The sequence below is a fragment of the Homalodisca vitripennis genome, chromosome 2 (assembly GCF_021130785.1).
Source record: "Homalodisca vitripennis isolate AUS2020 chromosome 2, UT_GWSS_2.1, whole genome shotgun sequence".
Classification (NCBI taxonomy): Eukaryota; Metazoa; Arthropoda; class Insecta; order Hemiptera; family Cicadellidae; genus Homalodisca; species Homalodisca vitripennis.
In genome coordinates, this window is record NC_060208.1 from 20,418,698 (window position 1) to 20,444,889 (window position 26,192).

Sequence of the window (26,192 nt, forward strand, 5' to 3'; positions counted from 1 at the left end):
ACAGAGTTCTTGGTAAGTAATTGTTATTATATACTTATGGAACAGACTTACAGTTGTTAGTTGCAAATGATGTGAGTATAGTTGTGAATATTTGTTGGTTAAAACACTACTAATACTACACTTTTTTAAGAGGTCACTTTCACTTAAATGTTACTTGTCGGCCATCTTGGGTTTGAAATACCAAGAGCAAGGACGTAGCCAGCGAGGGGGTTCAAGGGATCCGGACCCTCCAAATTTTCAATTACTCATAGTAAACGATGATTATTTTTTAATTATTCAGTATTACTGACATGTACTGCTGAAAGATCGTTTTCAACAAATAAATGGGTCAAGAACCTTTTAAGGAACATAATGGGGCCTTACCACAAAAAATATTAGTTGTCTGGTCCTCCCCAAAAATGTTTTCTTGGCTACATTCTTAGCCAAGAGCACTTTGGCACCTTTCTTCTTTACACACAAACTAGCCAGAAAAAAGTAGCTGAGTTACATTGAACTGGTTGTTAAACTGGTGGTTGTGTTTGTTGCTATCTGGATGGTAACAAATGTATTTTTTTAACAACAGTAAGATTCTAATCTCAATTGGACGCTGTGTTGGTGGAATCAACTTAGATATCTCTTATGACCAAAAATAAGACCATTTTCGTTCTTTTATCCAAACCTTTAACATAATGAGTCTGCAAACACATTCACACCCTTAATTTTGGTCATAGAATTATGAAAGATGTCCCATTTTAAAGATAAAATGCATTTTAGTTTTTCTTCCAAAGTATACTTTTGTATACTTGAGTATTTAAACAATGATTTTCAAAACTTTTGTGTCACTTTTTTTACAGTACTTAATATTCTAAAGTACAAGTGAATGTTAAATAAAGATGATTTTGTTGTTCTGTAATTTCAACAATGTTGCCACCAAGCTAAGAGCTGAGGTGAACACATTTCAGTAAAAACGCTATCTTTTCTAATATAATTGCTTTGTTATTGAGCCGTGACTGTAGATAACCTGAAATTACACCTTGTTTTTACCATCCATTGTCTCAAGATCACTTAAAACACTATTTAACTTATAATTTTGTGAATTTCAACACTTGAGGTTCTTTCTGCATCATGAGTACTAAGGAACTGGATTATTTTATACCTAAAAGCCACTAGAGTCATGTCAAACTCAGATTTAAACATGTCCTGCAGTAACGTGTTGACATTCATCACTGTGATCAATAATTGTTTATTTAGTACCATAATAGCTTTGCATGCAACCTCATAGGCATTGCATGTGTATGAAAACTTCTGGTTCGGGTGAATTATATTTCCGATGCCAAAGGCCAGTTTGCCTTGTTGCCACAATCAAGAAAGTATATCAAAAAGTGTATATTTATGGCTGTTGTAATTTAGTTCGGACTTAGTGTTTTTTGTGCCATTGTTTATTATGCTTTCTTTCCCTGATCAAGAAAATATATACAGGATGATCCAGGAGGAAAGAAAAACATTTTAACAGGTGATTGTAGACCTATGAACAAGATAAAAAAATCATATAACTTTGTTAGCGAGATTTGTTTATAAGGCTAGCTTTGTGAAGGATTGAGGTTGCCCAGATTTCCATTCCAAGGATTAAATGAAACCAAACTGAAACCGTTAGAATTATAACTAAGACAAACATTTGATCATTTCATATGAATTTTGTTCAGAAAAATTGAGTAAACTAGGTCCCAGAACTGTAAGTTCTTTTGTTTGCAAATAACTTGCTTTAAAAATAAATATTTACTGTCAAAAACACATTTTTACGTTTTAGGCGCTATAATTTCATTGAATGGCTAAAATATACATAAAATTCATGAACACAACATGTAGAGAATTTAATTCTGAGAAAATTGATGTACATAAAGTCAATATACAGTACAGTCTATATAGTCTATATTGTCATATATAGTCAGTATATTAATATACTATTTTGTCAAAAGACAACAAAAATGGGTCTTACAACAAAAATTTACATTTGTAGTAAAAGATAGATGATAAACTTTGTCATTAATACCTGCATTACAATACTTACCAAGCACTCCATAGTAAATAACTGCTCAAATCTACAGTTAAAAGTATACTTTAGCTAAATCTTTTCATTTTCCTATCTGGATGTTTTATTACTCTGTGAACGTGGTCAGCAGTGGTTGCAAAAAGGTTGAAATAAGAAGTGTTGTTACTATTAGACATACTCTATGCTTTAAAGAATATCAATGTGTAAAATAATTGATAATATTGGTTAAATTGTTCTTATTGGTAAATATTTTGATAATCTCGTCTTTTTTTTTAATTTATCTTCAATCTCGAGGTATGAACTGATGTTGTGTCTGCTCTTTTCAAGTTCTGTTAACAAGTCCGTGTTTACTTCTTGAAAGCTTTGCAGATTTTGTTTAAGTTTAATGTTATCTGCCAGCAGTGCGCTGCCCGCCTCGGTAGCAAAAGTAAGGGATGTCTCTAAATCAAAGTCATAAATCTTGTCATAATTATCAATCCATTCAGTAATTTCATTAACTTTGGTATGAGACTCTCACAGAGTGAAACAATATTGTTCAGCTTCCTTTAATGCAGAGTTGAATTTCTTGTTTTGAAAGTTGTCTGTTTTTGGTCTGCCATACTCTGATTTGTTTTCCTCGTAAGAGCATACATCACTGGCCTTGATTATGGCTAGGTCGTGGCTACCAAAAAAATTAATATGATATTTTAAAGCTTTCTCTGGATTCTCATTGCTTATTACATCTTCAATTACTCCTGGCGAGTAGGGGTATCCTGTGCTAATAAATGATTTTTAGTTGAAATATAACTTTTGACACTCCCTGTGTGTATTGAAAAACTGTATATACTATTATATGTAAGTATATACAAAATAGAAGTTGGTGTCACAACAAGATCATTAGTTTAAACCATGAATAAAAAAAGCCCCAAGACTGAACCTTGAGATATTTCTGCTTTCTAAATCAAGACTTGCCATTATTTATATAAACACATTTGTTCTCGACAAATGACTCAAAAAGTGAATTTTATTCTAGCACACAATATTAAAACTGTTACTTTATACAATGGAGAGCAATCCAAAGCTTGACTTAAGTCAGTTAGCATAACTTCACATTTTTCTAGACAATTGAAAATTATTTAATATAAAAGAAACTATATTTTTTAGATACACTAAATCATTAAAAAGTAGACAATATTTTCTTATGAAACCCATCCCACGCTTAATTTGTCTATCTGCAACCATTTAAATATGAACACTAAATAATAATTAATTAGAAGATTATTTATAAAAAGTGGTAGTTTCCAGTTTAATTTGAATCATTTAATGGAGGTGGTTACTCATGTTATGTAATTTAACATGCATGTATATTTTGGTAACTGACAACTGTCCGATCATGTATGTACAATGTACTGACAATAAACAAACAACAAAATCTCTGTAACTGAATTAGTATTGGAACAACGGAAGTAGCATATAAATTCAAAATAAGATGAAACAAGCAATAAATAAGAAGGTCCTAAGTATTGGGCTCTGTGCCAAGGTCGGCCACTCCCACATTAACATTTCGTATCCTTTGTCTGAGAAAAGCTCCGGACTGTGAAAATGTGCCAGAGACGGATACATAATTAGACTAAAATTAATTCGATACTCCCATTTGTCAAAGTATTTTTGGGATCTGGTGTTTTTGTACATTTCTAAGAACGTGTGGGATTATTTGCCCACTTTACTAACTGGCTGGTGGTGCTACGTATATATTTTGTAAGTAAATAAACCTCTATAATTATCAATTTTTGATATCTGTTGTTTATTTTTGGTTTTAAATTAATATGTTTTATTCGGTTTTAGTATAATGAGCTGGGAAAATAAACATTGGAAACAACACACAATGCTTTTACTTTGAATTCTCACTTAGTTTTTTGTTTGGTATATACCACAAAAATTCCATAAATAGAACACATAAACACAATAGTTTATGAATTGAACAACCTTTTACAGTTTAACATGTGGGATTCCTTGTCCTGGTTTAAAAGCCTTAAAATGGACAGTACATTTCTCACATAAGTTATCTCAAATAACAAAATGTTTTATCTCATCTTTTACAAGTTTTAATTAAAAGACTTTTCTAAATGCACTACTGGAGAAAACACACTTCCACATACAAACTTGAATGTTGTTTTTCTCTGTACAAAATACTTTCGTTTATCTAAATTTTGAGATTATTAATTTGATGTTCTAAACACTGCAACGTTCCTGAATTTTATCTCATTACTTTCAAGAATATAGATTGGAGGAAAACTGTTAGTGCTAAAGCTGAGCTACCCAAATTGTCTACTAAGGTTTTTTTTCTTTTTTTTTATGCTCCTCCCCATGTTGCAATGCCTTAGCTAAGGTGGGACTCGAAAAGGGCAAAGTAGGCAACTCTGGCTGAGTCCGGGCTGCATACTTGCTTGATTCTGCGGATGACATAGAGGCCTGAGCACAGCTTCTTGCAGAGTTGGTCTACGTGAGGTTTCCAGGAGAGCTTCGAGTCAATTATGATGCCTAAGTATTTTGTGCTGTTTTGTGTAAGTAGTCCAGGTAGTGATATGGTTGTGTTATTGCGTCTGGTGGTGAAGGTCATCTGCACTGTTTTGCTTTCATTTAAAACTAGGTCGTTAGTGGAGCAGTATTGTTTGGTTCTCTGGAATTGTAAGTTTGTTTTCTCTTCTAGCATTTTAAGTGTTCTGTCTGTAAACGTGAGGACAGTGTCGTCTGCGTACATAACAGTGTGTCCATTTTCTGCTATCCATCCAAATCTAATTAGCCATAGACACTAATTAGATTTGGCTATAGGGAATATATGACTGTTTTGTGTCAGTCTCAAACAATGCAGCCAATCACAAGTATTTAATAGGTTTAGGTCTCTATAAGAGTGCAGACTCAGACTTAATAATCTAAGTAAAGGAGTGATAGTGGTAAAAGTCTAGAATATTGCTATCCAATGCTAGCTTTACTGACGAAACTGGCAAAGTGGCTAGAAATGTAATTTTAACAACTTCACTGCTGGTCTATTCTGAGTGACATCGAACATAGTACTAAGCCTCTGCACTGCCAGTTAACACGTTAAACAGATGGAGTTGGGGATTACATATTTTTACAGTTATTATCTATCTCCTGGGTTAGAAGAAAGTATAATTTATCAATAAATAGTCTCCAAAACAGGTATCAAGTCATTTGTCAAATATAAAATAAATCCAGTTGTAAGTGTTCAGCAGAAAACAATTGATTTTAAAAGTGGTTTAAATTTGCTGAAGATTAAAAGTGTCTTCTCCAGATATTTTTGCTTTGATATCACTAATATAAGTTTAACAACTAAATTATAATAATCTAGAAAAAAACTAATTTGCATTGCAAAAGCACCAACTCGGGTTTTCTTGAAATATATAATTTGATCGTCAGCCATGCTAGTTTTGGTAAAGGATGAAATGAGAAGATATCTAAAAGGTTATAAAATGAAATGTTTTTTTCTCAGATCATTTTTCTTTACTCAATTAAAACCAATGTCAGCCACATAAATGAATGTTAAATCAGTGCCATATAACTGTATACAGACCCTTAAAGTTGAGACTTTATGTCTCTTTCTCTAGTTTTATGAAAGTTGATTGTTATTCATGTGTATGATAGTCAAGTTTAAAAGTATACAAACAGAAAAAGTTAATTTGAGAAAAAAATTATGGTTTTATATTTTTAACTCTTTTACTACTCTCCCATTTTGACCCCCCCACCAAAACTAGCATTGCTGCCAATACATTTTTTTATGGAAAATGCCTGTATTGATTTTAAGAAAAACTATGTTGTGCAAATTGGCTCTTGCCTCCTATAGTATAACTTAAGGAGTATATTAGGAATTTTTTACATATGTGAATTTTGGTTGCTTAGTTCAGGTTTCAACTGTTTAGCTAGTATTATGTGAATAGATATTTGGTTCAAACCCATTTTTAGTACACATTATATCTGGAACACAGAAGTGATTAACACAAACTGGAAAAATGTGAGTGGATGATCAGACAGGCCAGAGTAAATGTAAAACAGGAGATCCTTTATTTACCTGCTCAGCTTCACTTCTGTTCTGAATATTAGAGTTTTCAGAAGTTCTTATGTTTTTCCCTGATCAGTTAGCAAAAAGATTAAGTGGGATAATCAAATGTGTGAATAAAAATAAGTGAAATGTATGAGAAAGACAATTCAGGTTTGTTTCAGAATCAATACTGAGTAACGGTGCCATATTATTTCTTTAGGGAAGGATTCGCTACTTTCATGGGATAGTCCAGATGCTTTCTTAGTAGTCTATTAAGTAAAAACAAAAAAATCAAACATTAAACCTTCCCATAAATGAGTCTTTAGAATAAAAGATTCATAGAATCTACTATATTAATTCATACTCCACCAAGATAAACATAAGAAGAACATAATGAGAATAAATCCAAATCAGTATTCACATCCAGTATGTATAGTATTATACAGTATTTTCATAATCTCAAAATGATAGCTAATAACTGATTTCATAAGGGTTCACAAAAAATTAACTACGCCTTTAATTTTTAACTTATAACTCTCAATTTTTAGTATGTCATTCTTTTTTGAACAATGAGGTGCTAAAGTGAAGGAAGCTTTAATTTTAAACAGGAAACTGTGTTTACACACAAAACATAACTCTTTGTACGAAAAGTAAATAACTAAACTGTAGAAACCTGTTTTTGTAAAAAACCAGTAAAAAAATTCTACAAAAACATAATTTTAGGGATAAAAATAAAACCATTAAGTGATTAACAACTGTTGAATAAAAAATGTTTCCCACAACAAGGCCAAAATATTTTAAAATTCAGTCTTAAAAATGGTTGCATATGTAAGTCTAAGATTAAGAGTACATAATAAGTTTTTATCTCACAGGTCGGCTCTGGTCACAAATGTTATATGAGGCAACTATATTAATTTTTCAAGAAGACCACCAGAGCTGTGAAGGGGTAGATAATTCATCCATGCACACCACCAATGGAAGTTGGGTGAATTAAAAGAAATCAGTATTGTGAGTATGAACACCCTTCCTATCAATCTTTTCATTGCTATTTGTTTCCGTTTTGTTGCTGACAATGTCAAAAATTAATACTTCTGTTTTTTCTAACTGTTGGTGATTCTTGCCTTTGATGTTATATGAGTGGATCTCTCTTTGTAACATTAAATTACATCACAATTTAAAATTGCTTAGTAGTTTACACTCTTAAAACCTTAGAAGAACATCATTCCTAGCCAATTTGACAAATGACTTTTTTGTGTTAAGTAGTGTTTGCCTCCCTAAAATAGGCGGATAGGTTGTTTACCTCAACAACTACTGTGAGATTTCAAGATTTACAAAGAATCATTAATCTAAGAAATGAATTTATACAGGTGTCACCTCAATACATTGAAGAAGTATCTACAATGGAACTACACCAAAGCGATCTGAAATTTACATGGGTGGATTACACAGTGGTGTCAGCCATGTTACTTCTGTCCACTTTGGTTGGCGTCTACTACACCTTCTTCAACAGACAGAACACCTTTGAAGACTACATGCTGGGCGGCAAGACCATGGGAGTCTTCCCAGTGTCAATGTCTCTTGTGGCCAGGTTGGTTGGATTCTGTTCATTATTCGCTTAAGTTTTTTTTATTTATTTATTTATTTATTTCATTCCAATGGCAAAACCAATGTTTACAAATCAAATCTATAACATGCAAATACTTAAATATACTAGTAACAGAATACTAGCATGCAAGCAGTATAAATACAAGCAGTATGTAACAACTTGAAAAGTATACTAAGAATAATAACAGCGATAAATATGTATATATAGTAACAAAAACAAAAACAATTAATAAATACTATCTGTACGTATGCAAGAAATAAAAGACAAACCAATGTTTACAAATCAAACCTATAACAAGCAAATAATAAGTATACCAGCAACCGAATACATGCAGATATAAATACGAGCAAAGTATGTAACAACTTGAAAAAATATACTAAGAATAATAACAATCGATAAATATGCATATATAGTAACAAAAACAATAACAATCAATAAATACTATATGTACGTATGCAAAAAATAATAACAAATGAAGAATAGATACGGTAGGACGTTTCATGTAGAGTCCTGCTGTGCGGCTGTCAATACTCCTCTCCTTATGGTCGAAACCCCGTCGTGGAAGAGATCCAAACCGCCGCAGTGACGGTTGCCAATCCTCATCATCCTTGCAAGTGGACCATGGAAGTCATAGTTTCTTGAATATTGGCGCCTCCCAAACAACTCCCTCGAACGAGTCCCCGTTGGTATACGGAAATCCACTTGCGAAAGCAGCGACGGGCAGTCCAGCTCCCCCCTTATCAGCCGAATCAGCAACAAGACATCCGCCACACAGCGCCTGGTCCGAAGATCTGGGAGAAGAAGCTCGGCCTGCAGCTCAGCAACAGGAATGTCTCTAAACAGCAGTCCTCGCCGCAGTCCCACCAGTCTCAGGAATCTCCTTTGGACCGCTTCCAGTTTGTCAACAAGACCCAGCTGTTGACATAATAAGTTTTTGACAAATAAGTTTTTGATCAACAACTTATTAGTTCTTGTTTGTGTTTTGCTTATGAGTAAAAAGGTGTTCATTCATAAAAAACCTGTTCGTTTGCCCTGAATGGAGTGGGATTATAAGGTAAAAAGAGATGTCAAGAAAGTATCAGAATTAGAATTGATTAGACAAGATCTTCAGGAAGGAAATTATTACCATCCTTTTTCGTTGAATATAACCTAAGCTGCACCTTTGATTATATTTGTATCTAATACAATCAAATTCTGTACCAATATCTATCTACATGATTAACAAACTCAGATAATAACATTCCAAGTTTATATTTGTTAAGCCAAATATTAATGAAGAATACACTGAAATGTAATATCATTATTAGTTATGAAAGACTGTTTTTTAACAAGTATAATTAATTTAAATAGCCAATGACCAATGGTAACAGAGAGAGTCCTACAGATTTACGTGAAGTCTGGACCAAATAGATTCATATTGGCTAAAATGACGAGTTCTGGACTCCAAGTGTGTTTGACACAGTATCAAATTCCATCTTTTTATAATCCAAGAGTGACTTTAACATCTTCCCAAGGAATACAAAAACTTGATATCTATACATCCTAACCGAAACCACCCTCAAAATTCAAGTAACAAATAACTGAAACCATCCAAAATGGTGCATCTGTGGAATGGTGCATTTTGTAAGGGACCATTCCACAGTTTCCCTTGTTCACTTACTTTCCTTATATAGTTATTAAAAACAGAAAGGCCTGTGGCTATCATCTGTGTTTCTTTATGTGTAGGAAGGTAAATGCATTTAAATTGCAGTTTACGCCCATAATGAGTTACAGATTGGATGTATTCCATTAATTATTTTAGGTCAGGTTACCAAGATGAGTTATGTATTTTCCTCCACCTGAAATGCAAAGTAGCAATTTTTCTCCTATACAAGAGAAACAATGTAACTTTGTCTCCCTATAAAGAAAAAGTTATATTTATTATTTATGTGCAGTTATGTTATTTAATTGTATTCATTTTGTATGTCATCGATTAAGAATTATTCATTCTGTCATATGGTTGTTAAGTTGGTATATTTGAAGGTTGGTTTCAATTTGCTTCGTGTTTTCCATTAGTTTTTTATGCTAAATTTTAAGGTTTACAGTATTGTTTTTCAGTAGCTTTCCCACTGCAGCTATTCTCCTTCTACATCTGGTCTGTCTTAATTTATATTTTTATCTAATATTAATTTATGTTGACAAATTTATGTATTGGAAAAAGTACAATGGTTTGTTGCTGTTAATAAATATAATTGAATGTGTTACAATACAACAGCCTATTTTAATTGTTGCAACTACAGTATTAGATTACAATAGAATCAGTACGGTACTACTTCTAATGGATATAAATTTAGATGTATTTATCACCAAGCACAAATAAAAGCTTGCTCCCACTATCGGTGATGTCTCTGCAGAAACTGTGGTGAGGATAATGCTGTGAGGACACGTGGAATACAGTTTCTGCATTCGTCCTCATTGTTCTTCCTGTGAAACGAGAAGAGGGTTGTCTGACTGACTCTTAGGCTCTTGGAAAAGTAGCATGGCTCTGTTAGGGTGCAAGATACCACAGGCTCTTTCGAAGTACTACAGGACACGGGAAGTGTCAATCTGCGCAACTGTGCGGTGTGATCAAAGATCCGAGTGTTTATGATGTGGACGTCTGTTTCGTCAGGGCTGAGGTTTGTATCACTGTATCACTCACTGGAGATGAAGAGTCAGTAGACTGATTTCTCATGGTGACTGTAATCCTAGTCACAGGTAGATGTGATATCAAATGAAGTAAGTGTTTTCTTCTCATATGTAACTTTTCTTGAATAAAACAGGCTTTGTAGTTAGAAGATTCTTTATTTCCGCTTCTTTGCTAAGCAATTGAAAGCCCAAATTTGCTACTTTTATTTTTAACTCCTTATTCTGATTCAGAAGCTTCATCCCATCGAACAATATAACAATGAGTAGTATTACGTTAGTAGCACACTTTAAAGCAATAAACATAATATTATTTGAAAAACAATGAAGGGGTTAATATTACTTAATTGTAATATGTTTTACAGTTTTATTTCGGGAATCACTCTGTTGGGCCTGCCTACTGAGATATACCTCTATGGCACCCAATACTCAGTCATCAACTTTTCTGTTCTTGGGGTGCTCATCCTATGTATCACCTTCTACCTTCCGGTTTTTTACAAGCTTCAACTCAATTCTGTATTTGAGGTAAACAGCACTGTATATATAGATTTAGATATACTTTGTTGCAGGAGATAGATTTTAAATCTTGTATTAGAAAAACATGAAATGCAGTCAAATATATAAGTTTACTTGCAGAGGATCAGCTGATTTGTACTGTAAAATAGTATGATAGTGTTTTCTTATAGTTCTAATATTATCACAAAAGACAGTGTTCTTATCACAATGGGTGGGCTGTAAGAAACTGTACTGCTTTCAGTTCAGTTCTAGAGGGGTGGTCTGGTAAAGACACCATGTCACAAGAAATTTATACATTATTATGGGTTACTATATTCAAATTGTCATCCATGATCACTTCATTTTATTTGAAATTGGTCATTAATTAATTAAATTCAAAATACCAATTATAATAATTTATTATATTAAATCTTATGCACACTGACTGATTTACGTTTATGATTCTTCATTCAATATAGTATTATTATCTCACCTTGGCCTCTGAACCAAACCATTGTACGCTTTACTTCACACTGAATCTTGTAATGAAATCAAGAAAACCTTTTTAAAAATGATATAACAAAGCTTAGAAACGTTTTCTAGTTCAAAAACTAAACAAAACAAATTCTGATAGTTTCTCGTATCTTAAATTCAAATTTTGTAATAATCACTTATTTACTTACATTTGTATTGTTGTATTTAAAAATTTCACAACTCTGTTATTTATGAAGCGAGAGAAAAAAGATAAAGTGTTTTGGAATGCTTATAACATTCCCTAAACTTTTTGTTATAAACAATGTGTTTTATCTGGAATGGTTCAAGATTTTGAGTACATATAAATACCATGATAATAAATTAATAATATAGGCATTTCAGTTGTCACAAAATCTACGTACTTCTTCCAACTAAGCTGGAAGGACTATTTAAAACTCACAACAGTTATAACACATTTAATGGTTTTTTCAAGCAATGAAAATGTTACCAGTTAGAAATTTATTTTAATAATGTGTACCACAAATAACTCAAAGTACTATTTAATTACTTTATTTCCTGACTAATAGCTTTTACTGTAACTCTTTAAAAAACATCTAGTGGACAATTTATGATTAATGGTTTAAATTTTATTTGTTACACACAATATCAAGGCTTTGTATTGTATTTTTTTAGTATCTGGAGTTACGATTTGATCACAGAGTCAGAATCTTGGGAATTTCAATGTATTCATTCTGTTTGGTAAGTTTACTAAATTTGTATTAATTCTTACATCTTGTCTAGGTATTTTTTAATTTTCAATAAGAATACTCCATTTAAAAATATTAAGAATGATGTGATACATCAGAGAAGAGAACAAAACCAATGTTAAGTTACAAGTATTCAAACATAATAACCACCAATCAACAATAACCAATTTATTAGCAACAACATTAACTTAATTAATACTAGTAACAGTATAAGTGATTAAAATAATAATTAATAAATTAACTCAATAACGATAATAATAACAACAATATTAAGAATGACTTGATACATCAGAGAAGAGAACAAAACCAATGTTAAGTTACAAGTATTCAAACATAATACTTATAACAACAATCAACAATAACCAATTTAATAACAACAACATTAACTTAATTAATACTAGCAACAGTATAAGTGATTAAAATAATAATTAATAAATTAACTCAATAACAACAACAATAAATCATTAATAAACAAGGACCTGTACAGCAGTTAGGTCAGATACAAAAGAAAAGGCTTGCTTACTTCCTGATTATTTGGAGGGATAATTCTAAGAACTCTTAACTGTACAGCGTTTCTCAAACAAAAAATCTAATTACAGTAAGTAATAGGTATTTTTGTGTTACGTCTTACTAATTGGTGGATAAAATATGTTTCCTTTTGCAATACATTTCATAACACATTCTCAAAAAATTACTAAAAGATATTTAAGCTTATAACATTTTGTTTCAACACATATTTAGTTTCTGTTCAATAATTGTGAATTGTACAATGTAACAAATGTTTCTGAATGTGTAATCAGACTCTCTCAACACCCAACTTGTAAAAGGTTATAACCGAGATAATTTCTACATAAATAAAGTAAAACTTTTGCGTTTTTAGTTTTTAAAGTAAGTAAAATTTTATCCTGTTGATCTTTAAAGCAGTCCAAACTGTTCGTATTTATTGAAAGCTTTCAGCCACTCTGTTTAATACACTGTATGTACTTGTACTTGTTCTTTTAACCATTTCCTGTTGAGTAATAGAATCTTTTGGATTGTCACTTGAATTCTTGAACACCTTAATAGAGGAAACCAGCCTTAGCTTATTTTTCACATCAAACACGTTTTCCCATAAGAAACTCTACTTTAATACTAATGGTTTATAAATCATTAGTATTAACAGAAAATTGTGTTTAAACTGTTCATTAGCATCCAAAAAAACCAAGTTTCTGAAGTGAGATATTTATAGATTTGAGACAGTTTTGAAACTTCATCTCCGTGCTAAAATCGCAGCCTCACGTTTATGGCCAGCAGCTAACCAACACGCATTCTTAATATTTTTGTATGAAAATAATTGTTTTGAATTTTAAATAAAACAGCCTATTGCATTTGGTTTATGTATTGAAAGTGTAATAAGAGCTGTTTCTGTCAAGTATTATGTTGCTAGTAAACTTGATAAATTTGTTCCAGATAATCTATTTGCCAGCAGTGTTATACGTTCCCTCTCTCGCCTTTAGTCAAGGTATGTAAATGTAATTAACTTTTGAGAGTGATGTATTGAACTTATATTTCATGAACAATTCTTCCTTGAACAATACATTTCCTGTTATCTCGAGAAGTTCAAAAAGTTGTGAAGTTTTAAAATTTGCTTTCTACGTTGATAACCTCAGTACAATGTTTTGTGATCAGTTACAGGTGTACCAGTCTATGTCGTAACCCCAATAATCAGCACGATATGTATTTTCTACACTACCTTTGTAAGTATAAAATAAAATGGATCTTACTTAAAAAAATTAGTCGCATGAATTACAACAAAGATAAGTTAAAAAGCAAATGTTGCACTATGTTTACTATTAAGGTAAAACATGAAATGAAATATGTAGTTAAATATAAAAAAATGAATTAAATAAAAGCTTTTAAGTATAAAGTTTTACTATAGTAAAAAAATGTTAAAGCATGTAATAGTGGGGAGTAAATATTACTCACTAGTTTTCTAGCTGTTAACTGGTTGTCTAATAATTTGTTTTTAATTTTTAGTTGCTTTTCCGTGCATAGCGTAGGAAGAGGTTTTAATGTGATCCAAAACTAAATGTTTTGGACACAATCTGGACAGGGGTATACCGTAGGAGAAATACAGGGAACAATCCACCCAAAATTCTGTTTTACACTACAAGTACCTGTTTTTTAGTCATAAGTAAAACCATTCAAAATGCTAAAAATGTTTTAATATACATATGTGAATAACTATAGTCTCGATATTTTTAAATTTATATTATTCTTAATGGACTATAATACTCTTAATCCAAGAATTATCATTACCCCTGTCAGAAATCAGGTCGCCAGATGAACTACCTGCCATTAATATCGGGTGTCATCTACATTTATCAGCCTATTACATGATAACTAAACTTGTAACCTAAATTTAGGAAAGGCAATTTTTCCTTGACCAGTTTGACTTAACAGAATTGTGTTTTTCCGTATGCCAAGATCACTAAGGTTTAGACTACTCTATCATCTTCTTCCATGGCAGCTGCTGTAAAATGGAACATTAAGTGGAGGTGGTCTCTGTTCTGCTTGGAGGTTGGAACAGTTAGCAAACATCGGGAATGTCAATGTTGCTGAGTGTTTTGTGAACATTTCAAAACCTTGGAAGAATATAAAACCACCCAGTCTATTGATCATCTATCAGTAGGACTTTTCTTCATATCTCATTGTGTTTTGTAAAATACCCTACATTTAAATAGCACTTTACCAAGCACTGAAAAAGTGTTTGCTAATTACAAAATTGCATATCGAATTATGTAATAAAATCAAATGATAATTACTTTTTATGAATTTATTTTTATGCTGAATTTAAGGTTATTATAATTGTGGTGTTTGAATGTGAGTCTTTCAAATAAAGAAGGAACCTTCAGACTATGATGGAGTGGATGTTTATTTCTATTGTGAAATCTTCAATTGATGAAGTCTTTAGAAAATACCCTCATCAGGGAATCTGGTGACTTTTTTCTCTTAGGACAAGAAGCTGAGAAATTGCAGTTAGTTCTAAAAGGACCTACTGTACTGCTTGCAGAGCGACAGGATATTCTGTATGGATAAAGTTGGAGGTAGAGGATGTCTCCTGTCGAGATTTATTTTGGGCAGTAATTTCAGTCATGTCTCCTTGGAATAAGAGAAAGCCAGCTCTTTACCAGCCTCTTCAGTCAAAGCGGGTAGTGGGTGCCATGCCCTTATGTCTAGGCTAGCACCAGCCCTTAACACTTAGGGAGTCGCACCAACTCCAACAATCATCCTCCAAAGTAGGACTAAACCTATCGATCTACCCTTGCACCCCAATATATTGACATTTGTGGTTAGTGATGTGCCGCTCTTCGACATCCATTGGGTTGCCCAGATTTAACTGAAACACCGGTTTTTTTCCTGGAGATTGGTGGTTATGTTATTCTGAAGATTATACCAATTGGAAAGGGGAACGAATTTGAAAGGATATCTAACTGGAAGAACCTACATCAGCTCAATTAATTGCAAACGGGTCGTTTCTTATAATCCATAGTGCTGCTGTGTTGAAAATGGTATTAATTTACATGAAAATTTCACTTATATAGGTACAAAATTTCAAAGAAAATGGTGCTATATGAACTATGAACTATATTACAAGGCATAATAAAAGGAAGAATGTTTTTTTACAGGGTGGACTGAAAGCAGTCTTGTGGACAGACACTTTACAGAATGTCTTCACTCTTGCGGCAATGATCTTCGTGCTGATGACAGGATGTATGAGGCTAGGAGGGATCAGGGAGGTCTGGAATATCAACAAAGAAGGTCACAGGCTGGAGCTTTTCAAGTGAGAAAAAACAGAAGTACTATTTGGTTTCTGATACTTTATTTTAATCATGTCTTTACATTTGGCTCCAAACAGATTTTCTCCTTTGAGTTCTGTTTTGTGATCATATTAAATTTAACAGCACCTTGACACTTGGGATTAAATACTAGTTGTTTATTAAACACACAGCTTTAAGCAAGCCATTTCTTTGTTGTGGGCTTAGCTTTTTTGTCAAAAAAATTGAAATAATGACCTTAACTGTTTTAGTTTCTATAACAAAACATTTTTACTGGATGGTGTTCATATGCATTAACAAATGGTTTACAAGTCTAATAAACACAAATCTCTTCATATTCAATAAAAATATGTTGGAGTTATTTTTAAATTTAAATTAAATGCGAAATTCTATCAAAACCACAACAATTAACTTTGTAGTACAGGGGCGTATATGTTCTAAACTCCTAGAACACAAGGTACCTAAATTACAATATAATATAGGTAAGTAACTAAATATAAAGTGGTTAAAATATAAATTTTGAGTGGAAAAGACTTATAAGTGGTTTTCTTGGTCGGTGCTGCTATCTAATGCAGAGCCTCTGTACCAACTACCAATTCTACTAGTGCTAGAAATCCATGTGTCACTTGAATCCTTTGACAGTCTTGTCTTAGGACTTTCATAGAAGCAGGTTACAATAAATTATGGTAAAATTGATCAGCTTGTGTGATCTGACAGCGTAAAGGTTTTTAACTTTAAATAAAAATGCCTCCTCCTAATGTAAAACATCAAGAAGCGTATTATTTCAAACTAACATGTATGGTAGGTACCTACAACAATATTCAAGCTGGCACAGAATGCTATGAGACAGCTTTCTGTCTTTTCAAATATATCACTAATCTGCGTCTCTATATTATACTGTAACCTTTATGAGCACTGTGGGGAAGGGAGGAGGATAAAAGTGACTTGATAACTAAATTTTGGTTCTACATAGTGGAATATATTCAAGTTGAAACTGTGAAATACCTAAGCTGCTGTTTATTCAGTTTTTGTATTGTCTATTCAATGAGAACCTCAATGTGGGCCATGTCTTGTCACGATAAACCTGCTCTAAATTAGCTATTTAAATTTAAACAATTTTGGTGTCATTAGATTTGTGATAAAATCCTCTAAGAACTTTTATGCTTGTAATCATTAAGAAAAATTGCCAGTTCTTAAGATATTCAAAGTTTAAAAGTTTTAATGGCCGCCATTTTGAAAAGAGTAAAGATAATTTCATGATAATTTTTTCTGTAACTGGCCTTGTTATCATAAAAAAATTGAGCCAAATTGGGTTTTATTTAATTTATTAGACTTTAAGATATTAACTTTTTTATAAAAAAACATACAGACAGATGGAAAACTAAGCATTGGACTGATATTCATAAGGTGAAATATGTTTGTCTTGACTTGAGCAATACCGAGGTATACCTTTGTCCATAGAGTTACGGGACTCCCAGTATAATGAATGCAATCAAAATTTACAGGTAAAAAATTTAAAACATCAAAGACACATGTGTCCCAAAATAGTATGGGTGAGGTTAAAAAGCCTTTTATCCCAAGCCTTATGAACAAAAACTGAAAAGTATGCAAGTTTTTCAATTCAAAGAGTCATCCCTCATTTTATAGGACAAGTAATTCAAAGAATTGCCAGTGGAGGCATACAGATCAGGTCAGCTGTTTGCAGCAAATCTTTCAGTTCTTCAGCAACTTGGTATGAAGCCTTAAATTAAAGGACAAAATATGGAGATTTTACTGCATTTCACCAATTTATTCCATCCACTAATCCACTATCAGTTCCATTACTAATAAAATCCTGATAGTTTTAAGCTACCACTTATAGTTTTTAATGTTACAGTATGGACCCAGATCCTTTCGCACGCAATACTTTTTGGACAACTTTTTTTGGGTATCTATTCATGCACCTTACCAACTTGGCAGTAAACCCGGCAGCGATTCAGAGGTACCTGTCCGTGCCCACTCTTAGACAGGCTAGATGGTGAGTTTACCATGTGGAGAGAGTTACCATGCACAGCTTAAAGGTAATTTGTTGATAAAAGACTATTTTTAATCAATAGCACATTTCATTACTAGACTCAAAAGTGATTGGGTCAGATTGCATTTGAACGTGAGGTGAAACCAAGCTTGGAAAATGCTGTCGACCCCCACAATAGAACTTTCGAGACGAATATTGAACGATACTTTTCATCACAATACAAAACAACACATGAAATCTTTAAAAATATGATGGGATATTTCATAGTTATTATCCTTAATTATCCTTCCATAAGGAAACTTAATACTATTTGATCATTCATGTTGGTGTTAAAATCAGCTGTTTGAACACAAGACTGTCAAAACAAATAATAGAATCACACTACTGTTTACATAGCAAAAATAATGTTTGGATAAAGCGAAAACCAGCTGACTTAGCTGTGAGGGAAACAATGACTTTCACAGATCTCTGCTGTATTGGAAAGTAGGCCATTACCAAACAGAGTGATAACAAATAAAATTTATTGTGCTCTTTCAAATATTCAAAATGAGTTAACAGTTATGGACAGAATTTAATTAGTGCACACTTTTACATAGATACTGTATGTACTGTATTAAAAGAAATAATGTATACAACATTCATGTTATACACTATGACATATCTCATTACAGTTTATGATATTCATCAAGCCTTTAACCGTAATACGCTTAAACCTTGTGTTATGGCTCTCATAATATATGTGTAGACTACTATTATACTTTAACACCTTCATATTATCTTCAGAAGTGGTATATAAATAAATAAAGGGTTAAATATGTTCACTGATGCTCACTTATTCCCAAATAGGATGATTCGAGTTTCAGAGTTCAATACACCATCATCAGATTCTCGAATATTAATGTGCATCTAAACATGTTATTAGTTTTTTCAACAGTCCTATTGATTATTCAGAAAAAAATCTCTAACTTTTTGTGCTTCATCAATTAAATACTAAAAATGTATCTATTTTACAAGAAAAATTATGAGCAATCTTCTGCAATGCCATGATGAAATATAAGAGTCCATAAGTGCATGAGTTTTAACATTGTTCTTATGGAGGAATATTTCAAGGTTGTTTCTCTACACTCAGCTCTTAAGGTGACTTCTGAACTGCCTATTTAGTAGATAGACTAAAGCTTGCAAGAGTGGTCACTTATTCTAGAAACAGCCATGCTTGGTCTTGCTTGAGTTATTATACAAGAATAACTCTACTCAGTGATGAAGAGCATCGGCTTGTTTAAGAGATAAACAATTCTAGGAACAGTCAAACTTGGTCTTGCTTGAGTTATTATACAAGAATAACTCTACTCAGTGATGAAGAGCATCGGCTTGTTTAAGAGATAAACAATTCTAGGAACAGTCAAACTTGGTCTTGCTTGAGTTATTATACAAGAATAACTCTACTCAGTGATGAAGAGCATCGGCTTGTTTAAGAGATAAACAATTCTAGGAACAGTCATGCTTGGTCTTGCTTGAGTTATTATACAAGAATAACTCTACTCAGTGATGAAGAGCATCGGCTTGTTTAAGAGATAAACAATTCTAGGAACAGTCAAACTTGGTCTTGCTTGAGTTATTATACCAGAATAACTCTACTCAGTGATGAAGAGCATCGGCTTGTTTAAGAGATAAACAATTCTAGGAACAGTCAAACTTGGTCTTGCTTGAGTTATTATACAAGAATAACTCTACTCAGTGATGAAGAGCATCAGCTTGTTTAAGAGATAAACAATAATGCTTCATGCCTTTTCCAGGACAGTATTTTACACAGGCGTTGGTTTCTACATCATCATGAACCTGACTACATTTCTAGGTTTAGTCTTGTACGCAAGATACCATGGATGTGATCCTGTAGCAGCAGGCGTGAGTGTACACATTTTCAAATCTATGACTATTACTTTTCAATCACTAACACCTTTTTTGGACCAAAACTTCCACTTGAGGGGAAGGAAAGTGATGAGTTCATACATTATGTACACAATAGATTCGATTTTAGCAATAGATGATCAACACAATGTTAAAAAAGTCACTGATTTTCGTCTCAAGCTTCATTGTTATTATTGCAATTCGTAGTAATTTCTCCAAATTGTGTAACATAACTCATTAAATAAAAAAATTCAGATGCTTGTAAATCAACTGAATAAATATCAAGTTTTCTCCTTGGCAAAGCTAAAAATTAAATTCTTATTGTAAGTTGAGGATCATATTTTTCCTAGGATCATCATTGAATTGCATGGGAGTTCTAAATATTGAAGGTTATTTTAACCTTCTTACAAGTTTTATTGTTATCAGTAAAGTTTTATCATAAGTTATTTAAAGCAAATACATAACATATGGATGATTTGAAAGGATAAAAGCACTTTTGAATCATACACTAGTACTAAAGGAATACATACATAAAAATTATGGATACCTTGTATACATATTTCTCGTTTTCCAGGATATTTTGTATACAATTTACAATAATTCAGATGCATTAATCATGCTTATTTTTAAACTTTCAAACTCCATTTTACTCTTACCTGTAACTTTTAGTGTGGTTTTGAATGCAAATAGTTTAACTGATGACGCTGTATTATTTGGGAGGTCATTCACTTAATATAAAAACAACTGACTCTAGAAAACTCTATGAATAGCTAATGTAGCCCTATTATGAAATATGTTGATTAATGCATTTTGATACAAGTATTAATAGTTTGTCATGTTGTCTTGTAGGTAATCAAAACCCACAGTCAGCTGGTACTAATGTATGTGACAGAGATAGGAAAGAGCTATCCTGGGCTGGCAGGACTTTTCCTGTCGGGAGTTCTAAGTGCAGCACTCAGGTGTGTTCTTAACAGTGTAAATTTTCTGTTGTACTAGGTTTTCATTTAGAGTTTAAAGAATCAGTGCCAATATAAACCCTTCAATGTGTTTGCTTAAGAGGGTGAATAAAAACATTTCTTAACAATTGTTTTCATACACTTTATCACTTTGACAAATAGAACAGCCAATGAAGAATCAGTAGGAAATCTCAAATGTAAATTTATGTCATGTTTCATATCGTTCTAAAGGTCTGTGAACCTCACCCACACAAAAAAATATCATAAAAACAATGAAATTTGGACAATCTTGAAATTAATAGATTTCATTTCAATCAACATTGAACTGAAATATTTAGACCTAAAAATAATTATGCATCACAAGAGAAGTTCAATAAACAGTGACTGCAATGGTTTTGGAGCAATGGCTTACAAACTGTTTAACACATTAATATACAATATTTACTCAAGAATAGCCTGTCTTGGTTGATTTATCCTAATTGTAGTTAAATTAAAATATTTATCAGCAAACGTTCCTGGATTAGGGGCTCTGTAAGTACACAATTTAAGTAAGGGAACTCTTTATGAAGGTATATTATTTTAGCACTTTTTATTGTCAATTCATGTTTTCATTGTTTTGCATGATTCTTGTTTATAACATAATATACTCTGTGTTACTTAAATCTGGGCAACCTTATGAATTTCCAAGAGCATATCACTAACTGCAGATGTCAAGGTATTGGAGTAAAAGGATAAATCAATAGGTCTAGTCTACTGCGAGACAATACTGCCCTAAGTGATAAGGGCTGTTGCTAGCCTAGACATAAGGGTGTGACACCCTTGCCGGCTTTGACTGCAGAGGCTGGTTCAGAGCTGGCTTCCACTTCTTCCAAGGAAACATGACTGAGATTAATGCCCTAAACCTTTCCTCATGGATCTTGACAGGAGGTGGCCCCTACCCCTAACCTTACCCATCCAGAATATCCTGTCACTCCGGAAGCACCACTAAGGGACTAAGTGAAATTTTCAACTTTTATACTAAGAGAACAAAAATACAGAGATTACACTATATTTTTTGGTCTATATGTGTCGATACGATGCAACAAGTTCATTTTGAGCTTCTTTGTTGCCAATTTTTTTTATCTCTTCAGACAAACATGATTTCAGGTGTCAAGTCTGTAACAGCTTCAGAATCCAGATACTGCACTAAGAAGAAGGCGAAATGGAGCTTAACTCAACATTCACACTGAATCAACCCTTTCCACCATAGCTAAATTATGTGTAGAACAAAAAGAATGTGCAGAGTCTCATTTTATAGGTTTAACCATTCAAACCTCATCACACAATCCGGTTTTGTTTGATCACTAATGTTTCCTTTCCAGTTCAGTATCTTCTTGGCTCAACTCTGTGGGAGGATCAATGTACAAGGACTTCATGGAAGTTTTCTACCCAAATGTGCATCATTCAGAAGCCAAGCAGTCTAGAATCATAAAAGCCATAATTTTGATTTTGGGCATTACTTCTGTCCTTCTGGTCTTCGTGGTTGAAAGACTTGGACAAATTTTACAAGTAACTGAATATAAACTAATTATAATGTAATTGTTAAAGGCTATCTAGTTGTTTATAGAAACAGAAAGAAGATTCATAAGCTGTCAGTAGGCTTCGATTTATAAGACAGTCTTGGTACTTTTATTTAACAAGCATGCCGATATCTGCACTCTAAATGAGATCCTGTAATTACATACTGTTTTTACGTATGTTTAACTATACATTGGTGCTAGTCTATCACAATATTTTGAAGCTTGGATCTGAAAACCATATTATGTTTTGCTACCAAAGCTCCCTAATTGGCAAAACAAACTTATACAAAGATGGTACAGAAATATTTTGGGGTATACACATAACTTTATTAAATACTCATCTAAAAACATTGTTTTGAGAACAGCATATAAATCACTATCATCTACTTTTATATCCTGAAAGCATTACACCACACAACTCCTCAGGTGAGCATTTTTTTAACAGAGTTTTGAACTTGTGTTATCTTACATTTAAAGAAATCAAATCAAAGAATTCTTTATTGTTAATTTCTTCAAGAAATAACATGGCATCAAGCTTAAAATGCAATACATTATAAAAGTAAAATTGTACATTATAAAGTTGAGTCTTGCTTTACGAAGTCTTGTTTGAGTCCTTTACTAAGTCAAAATATTCATTTAGGGAGTAGAAGGGTTGCTGCAACAGCCAGTCTTTGAGTTGCCTTCCAGTAAGATTCTTCAGATCCAGAGGGAGTGAGTTGTAGATGTTGCGTCCAATGTAAGAGGGTTTCTTACTGTATTTAGTGGTGTGATGTGCTGGTAGAATGTAATCTTTAGCTCTACAAGTGCTGTAGTAGTGTACATCACTTCCTCTTGCAAAGTCTGTTTGGTCTGTGTACATAACCACTGCATGTATATACAAAGACATAACTGTCAGAAACTTAAGTGATTTATATGCACTTCTGCAACTCTCTAATGGACTAAGGTCTGCTAGTGCCCTCACTGCTTTCTTCTGAAGTATTAGGATTTTGTTAAGGTTTTGTTTAGAAGTGCCACCCCACTATTAGACCATACCGAATGTGGGATTCTATTAGGGCATAGTAGGCTACTTTTGCAGCATCCAGCCCCCTATCCATTTTATCCTACGCACTGCAAAAATACCAGATCCAAGTTTTTTTACTCAATATTTGAATATGCTCATTCCAGGATAGATCTTTTTCAATAGTTAAACCTAATAGTTTGGACTTGTCCTCCACTATGATGTCATTGAAACAGGGGTAAACAATAGGACAAAAGTGACCGTCATTTCTCCCTCAACCCCTGCCATCCTGTTCTTTGTCTGCTTACAGTTTTAACACCAGACAGAACAAGCAGTAGCAAAATATTGAGTAGGAATGTCTTTCAAAACCTTTAACTTTCTCAAACTCAAGTGCTGACTAGAGGGGTCAAACCGGCACAGAAGCCATGTTCCAGGAAATGAATTGAGCAACAAAGTGCTGTGCCATGGTGATGTGGACTTCCTAGCCATTTTTACCCTGCCTGTATCACACTTTGTGTATATAATGTGTTTCAACATATCTGGATACCACGATTCTTCATTTTTGTTTCTCGTAACATAGAGCTGGGTTCAGTTATATGTATGTTTGCTTTTTATGTACAACTCTTTTGTTTAATGTGTCTGCTTCCATTTGAAAAGATCCAAAAGAAGTTGTTGAAGAAGAAGCTCAAAATGAACTGATTCATTTCAACATCAGAGACATCTATGTTGACTCCAAAGTCAAGTGTAATTTAAATAAAGAAGAGTTCTCATTGTTCATTAAGTGCATTGTTTGGATCTCTTCAGACAAGACACATACTTCAAATTCCAGGACAGTATCAGATTTCAGACATTGCATTAAGTGGAAGGTAAAATGGGATTGAACTCAACATTCGCATTGAATCAATATTTGTTTATTTTTACTTTGGTGAGTTTAATGCCATGTGATGAACTGTTTATTTTTTTACATGCTTAAACTTATATTTTTTTATTTAGCAGATGACGAAGAGGACAGATTCCAGTCCTTAAAACGTTTCAATTATTGTAATATTGAACAATGGAAAATGTCCGTAGCTTAGTTTTTTTTTTTCTTGTGAAGGAATGCATTAATTTCGATATAGTGTAGGTTCCAGAAATCGACAACAATAAAATGATTCGTTTCTGTTTATCTTTTTATATTTCTATTCTTTTCCTTTAAGCATATCCCGTATGTTGTCTTACTTCTTATAGCCATAAAACTTCATATACTAGAATTTGTTGCATCTTTGTCATGTCGTTCCATTATCATAACTGATTAAATTATTACTTTTTACACTGCTTGAATTTAGTTAATATGCATCCAAACAGAGTATGTTTACTATTTAGTTATCTTTAGTTATCTTTAAATCATACAATTGTAATTTTGTTCTAATATTTACATTATATATTAGTATTATTGTGATTGCAAACTCGAGTGAAGATGGACTCGGTTCTCACTCACAGGCTTTTGCCCATGTGGGTACCTTCTCTGTATATTATTATCATATGTTTGTATTATATGTAAATGAGATAAATAAATGAAAATGAAATGAAATGAGTTATCCCTTCTAATAATCCACTTTCAATATTGAATATTACATAAAGAAAGACCAAACTTTGATTTTTTTAACGATTATAAAATTATTTTCTTTCCTAGTATTCCTATTTTGTAATGAATATTTGCCTCCAAAATGATTTCTGAGTATGCCACTATTTTCAGCCTTATAGGTTTAATGTTTAGAAAATGTGTATGGATCATTGAACAAAGTTTTATGTCTTAAGTAAAACAAATGGAAATGATTTTCAGCTCTCAGTGACCATCATGGGAGTTGAGTACGGACCTATGATTTCTCTCTTCACCCTCGGAATATTCTTCCCACGAGTCAACACTAAGGTAAAAAGTAGTCCTTGAGAATACAGTATTACACCCTTAAAAGGTTGAATGAAAAACAATGTTTACACAACTATAGTTTTAGTTGTTAATTTTGCTATGATTTGACAAGTTTATCTCGGCAATGTTTTGACACTAATAAAAAACATTTGCAGAATATTATTAGATATTTAAGGACATTCCATAATACAAATAAAACATATGTTTTCCATTTGCTTCTCTAAAAGAAAATTAGGAATTTATAATTTTCAATTCAGAAAGAATGTTTTCCTAATTGCACACAGTATGCAATTTAAAAATATAGCATGTTGATAGCCATGATGCTCGAAGTTGGAGTGAATTACAGCATGAGTTTTAGAAAGTTAACAGTAGAAAGGTGTGTTAGAGCAAATAACAGGATACAGTAAACTCTCGTTTAAAAGGTAAAAGGTCGAACTTCGGTTTGCACTTGTACCAAATGGGAAAGATTGTATCACACAGGTGTAGATTCTGCCATGGTGAAATAGGTGATATTCTACAAATTTTTTGTACTTGAAACTGAGGCTAATGGTTTCAATCCTGATAATAGTGTTGGAACCAAGATGAGCAGGAAGTGGATCTTAGTTTCTGCATTTTCAGCTCTCGTTCCGAAAAAAGGAGAGAGGAAGAATTTATTTCAAGATCCTTAATGTTCTCAATCTGGAGTGCTGAGACAAGGAGGCCAAGCAAATACATAAGCCACGTTCCCGGAAGAGAATGAAATTCCTAACACTCTTGAAGCAATGTTTTTGTGTGTCCTATGGCAAATTCTGGACTCCTATCAGAATAACAGGTGGTGTGACTGTGTACTATGAGGTAAATATATTGTACTATGAGGTAAACATATTGTATGAGAGAGGAGGCTCTAAGCCTACAAGGCTTGGTTTTTCTGCTTTTATTGGCAATGATCAAAAAATAAGATTCCAGTAGTTTCTACAAAAAGAAATT

At 32.8% G+C, this 26,192-nt stretch overlaps 1 protein-coding gene across 6 annotated transcripts in view; it reads left to right on the top strand.

Moving 5' to 3' along the window:
* Positions 1-1,081: 1,081 nt before the first annotated feature.
* Positions 1,082-26,192, top strand: part of LOC124353639 (sodium-coupled monocarboxylate transporter 1-like) — a 29,646-nt gene continuing 4,535 nt past the window's right edge. Inside the window, exons 1-13 of one of the 6 annotated variants that reach the window (XM_046803571.1) lie at positions 1,083-1,492; positions 6,938-7,073; positions 7,433-7,653; positions 10,701-10,860; positions 11,998-12,063; positions 13,521-13,572; positions 13,740-13,807; positions 15,740-15,894; positions 17,766-17,906; positions 19,697-19,805; positions 20,658-20,767; positions 22,126-22,312; positions 25,143-25,229. In XM_046803571.1, the coding sequence (XP_046659527.1) occupies positions 7,466-7,653; positions 10,701-10,860; positions 11,998-12,063; positions 13,521-13,572; positions 13,740-13,807; positions 15,740-15,894; positions 17,766-17,906; positions 19,697-19,805; positions 20,658-20,767; positions 22,126-22,312; positions 25,143-25,229 (1,323 nt within the window). In that variant the 5' untranslated portion in view covers positions 1,083-1,492; positions 6,938-7,073; positions 7,433-7,465. Of the gene's footprint in view, positions 1,493-3,570; positions 3,767-4,676; positions 4,697-5,088; positions 5,210-6,937; positions 7,074-7,432; positions 7,654-10,700; positions 10,861-11,997; positions 12,064-13,520; positions 13,573-13,739; positions 13,808-15,739; positions 15,895-17,765; positions 17,907-19,696; positions 19,806-20,657; positions 20,768-22,125; positions 22,313-25,142; positions 25,230-26,192 lie in introns of those variants that run through there. The other 5 variants (XM_046803570.1, XM_046803572.1, XM_046803573.1 and 2 more) reach the window with 5 other exon arrangements.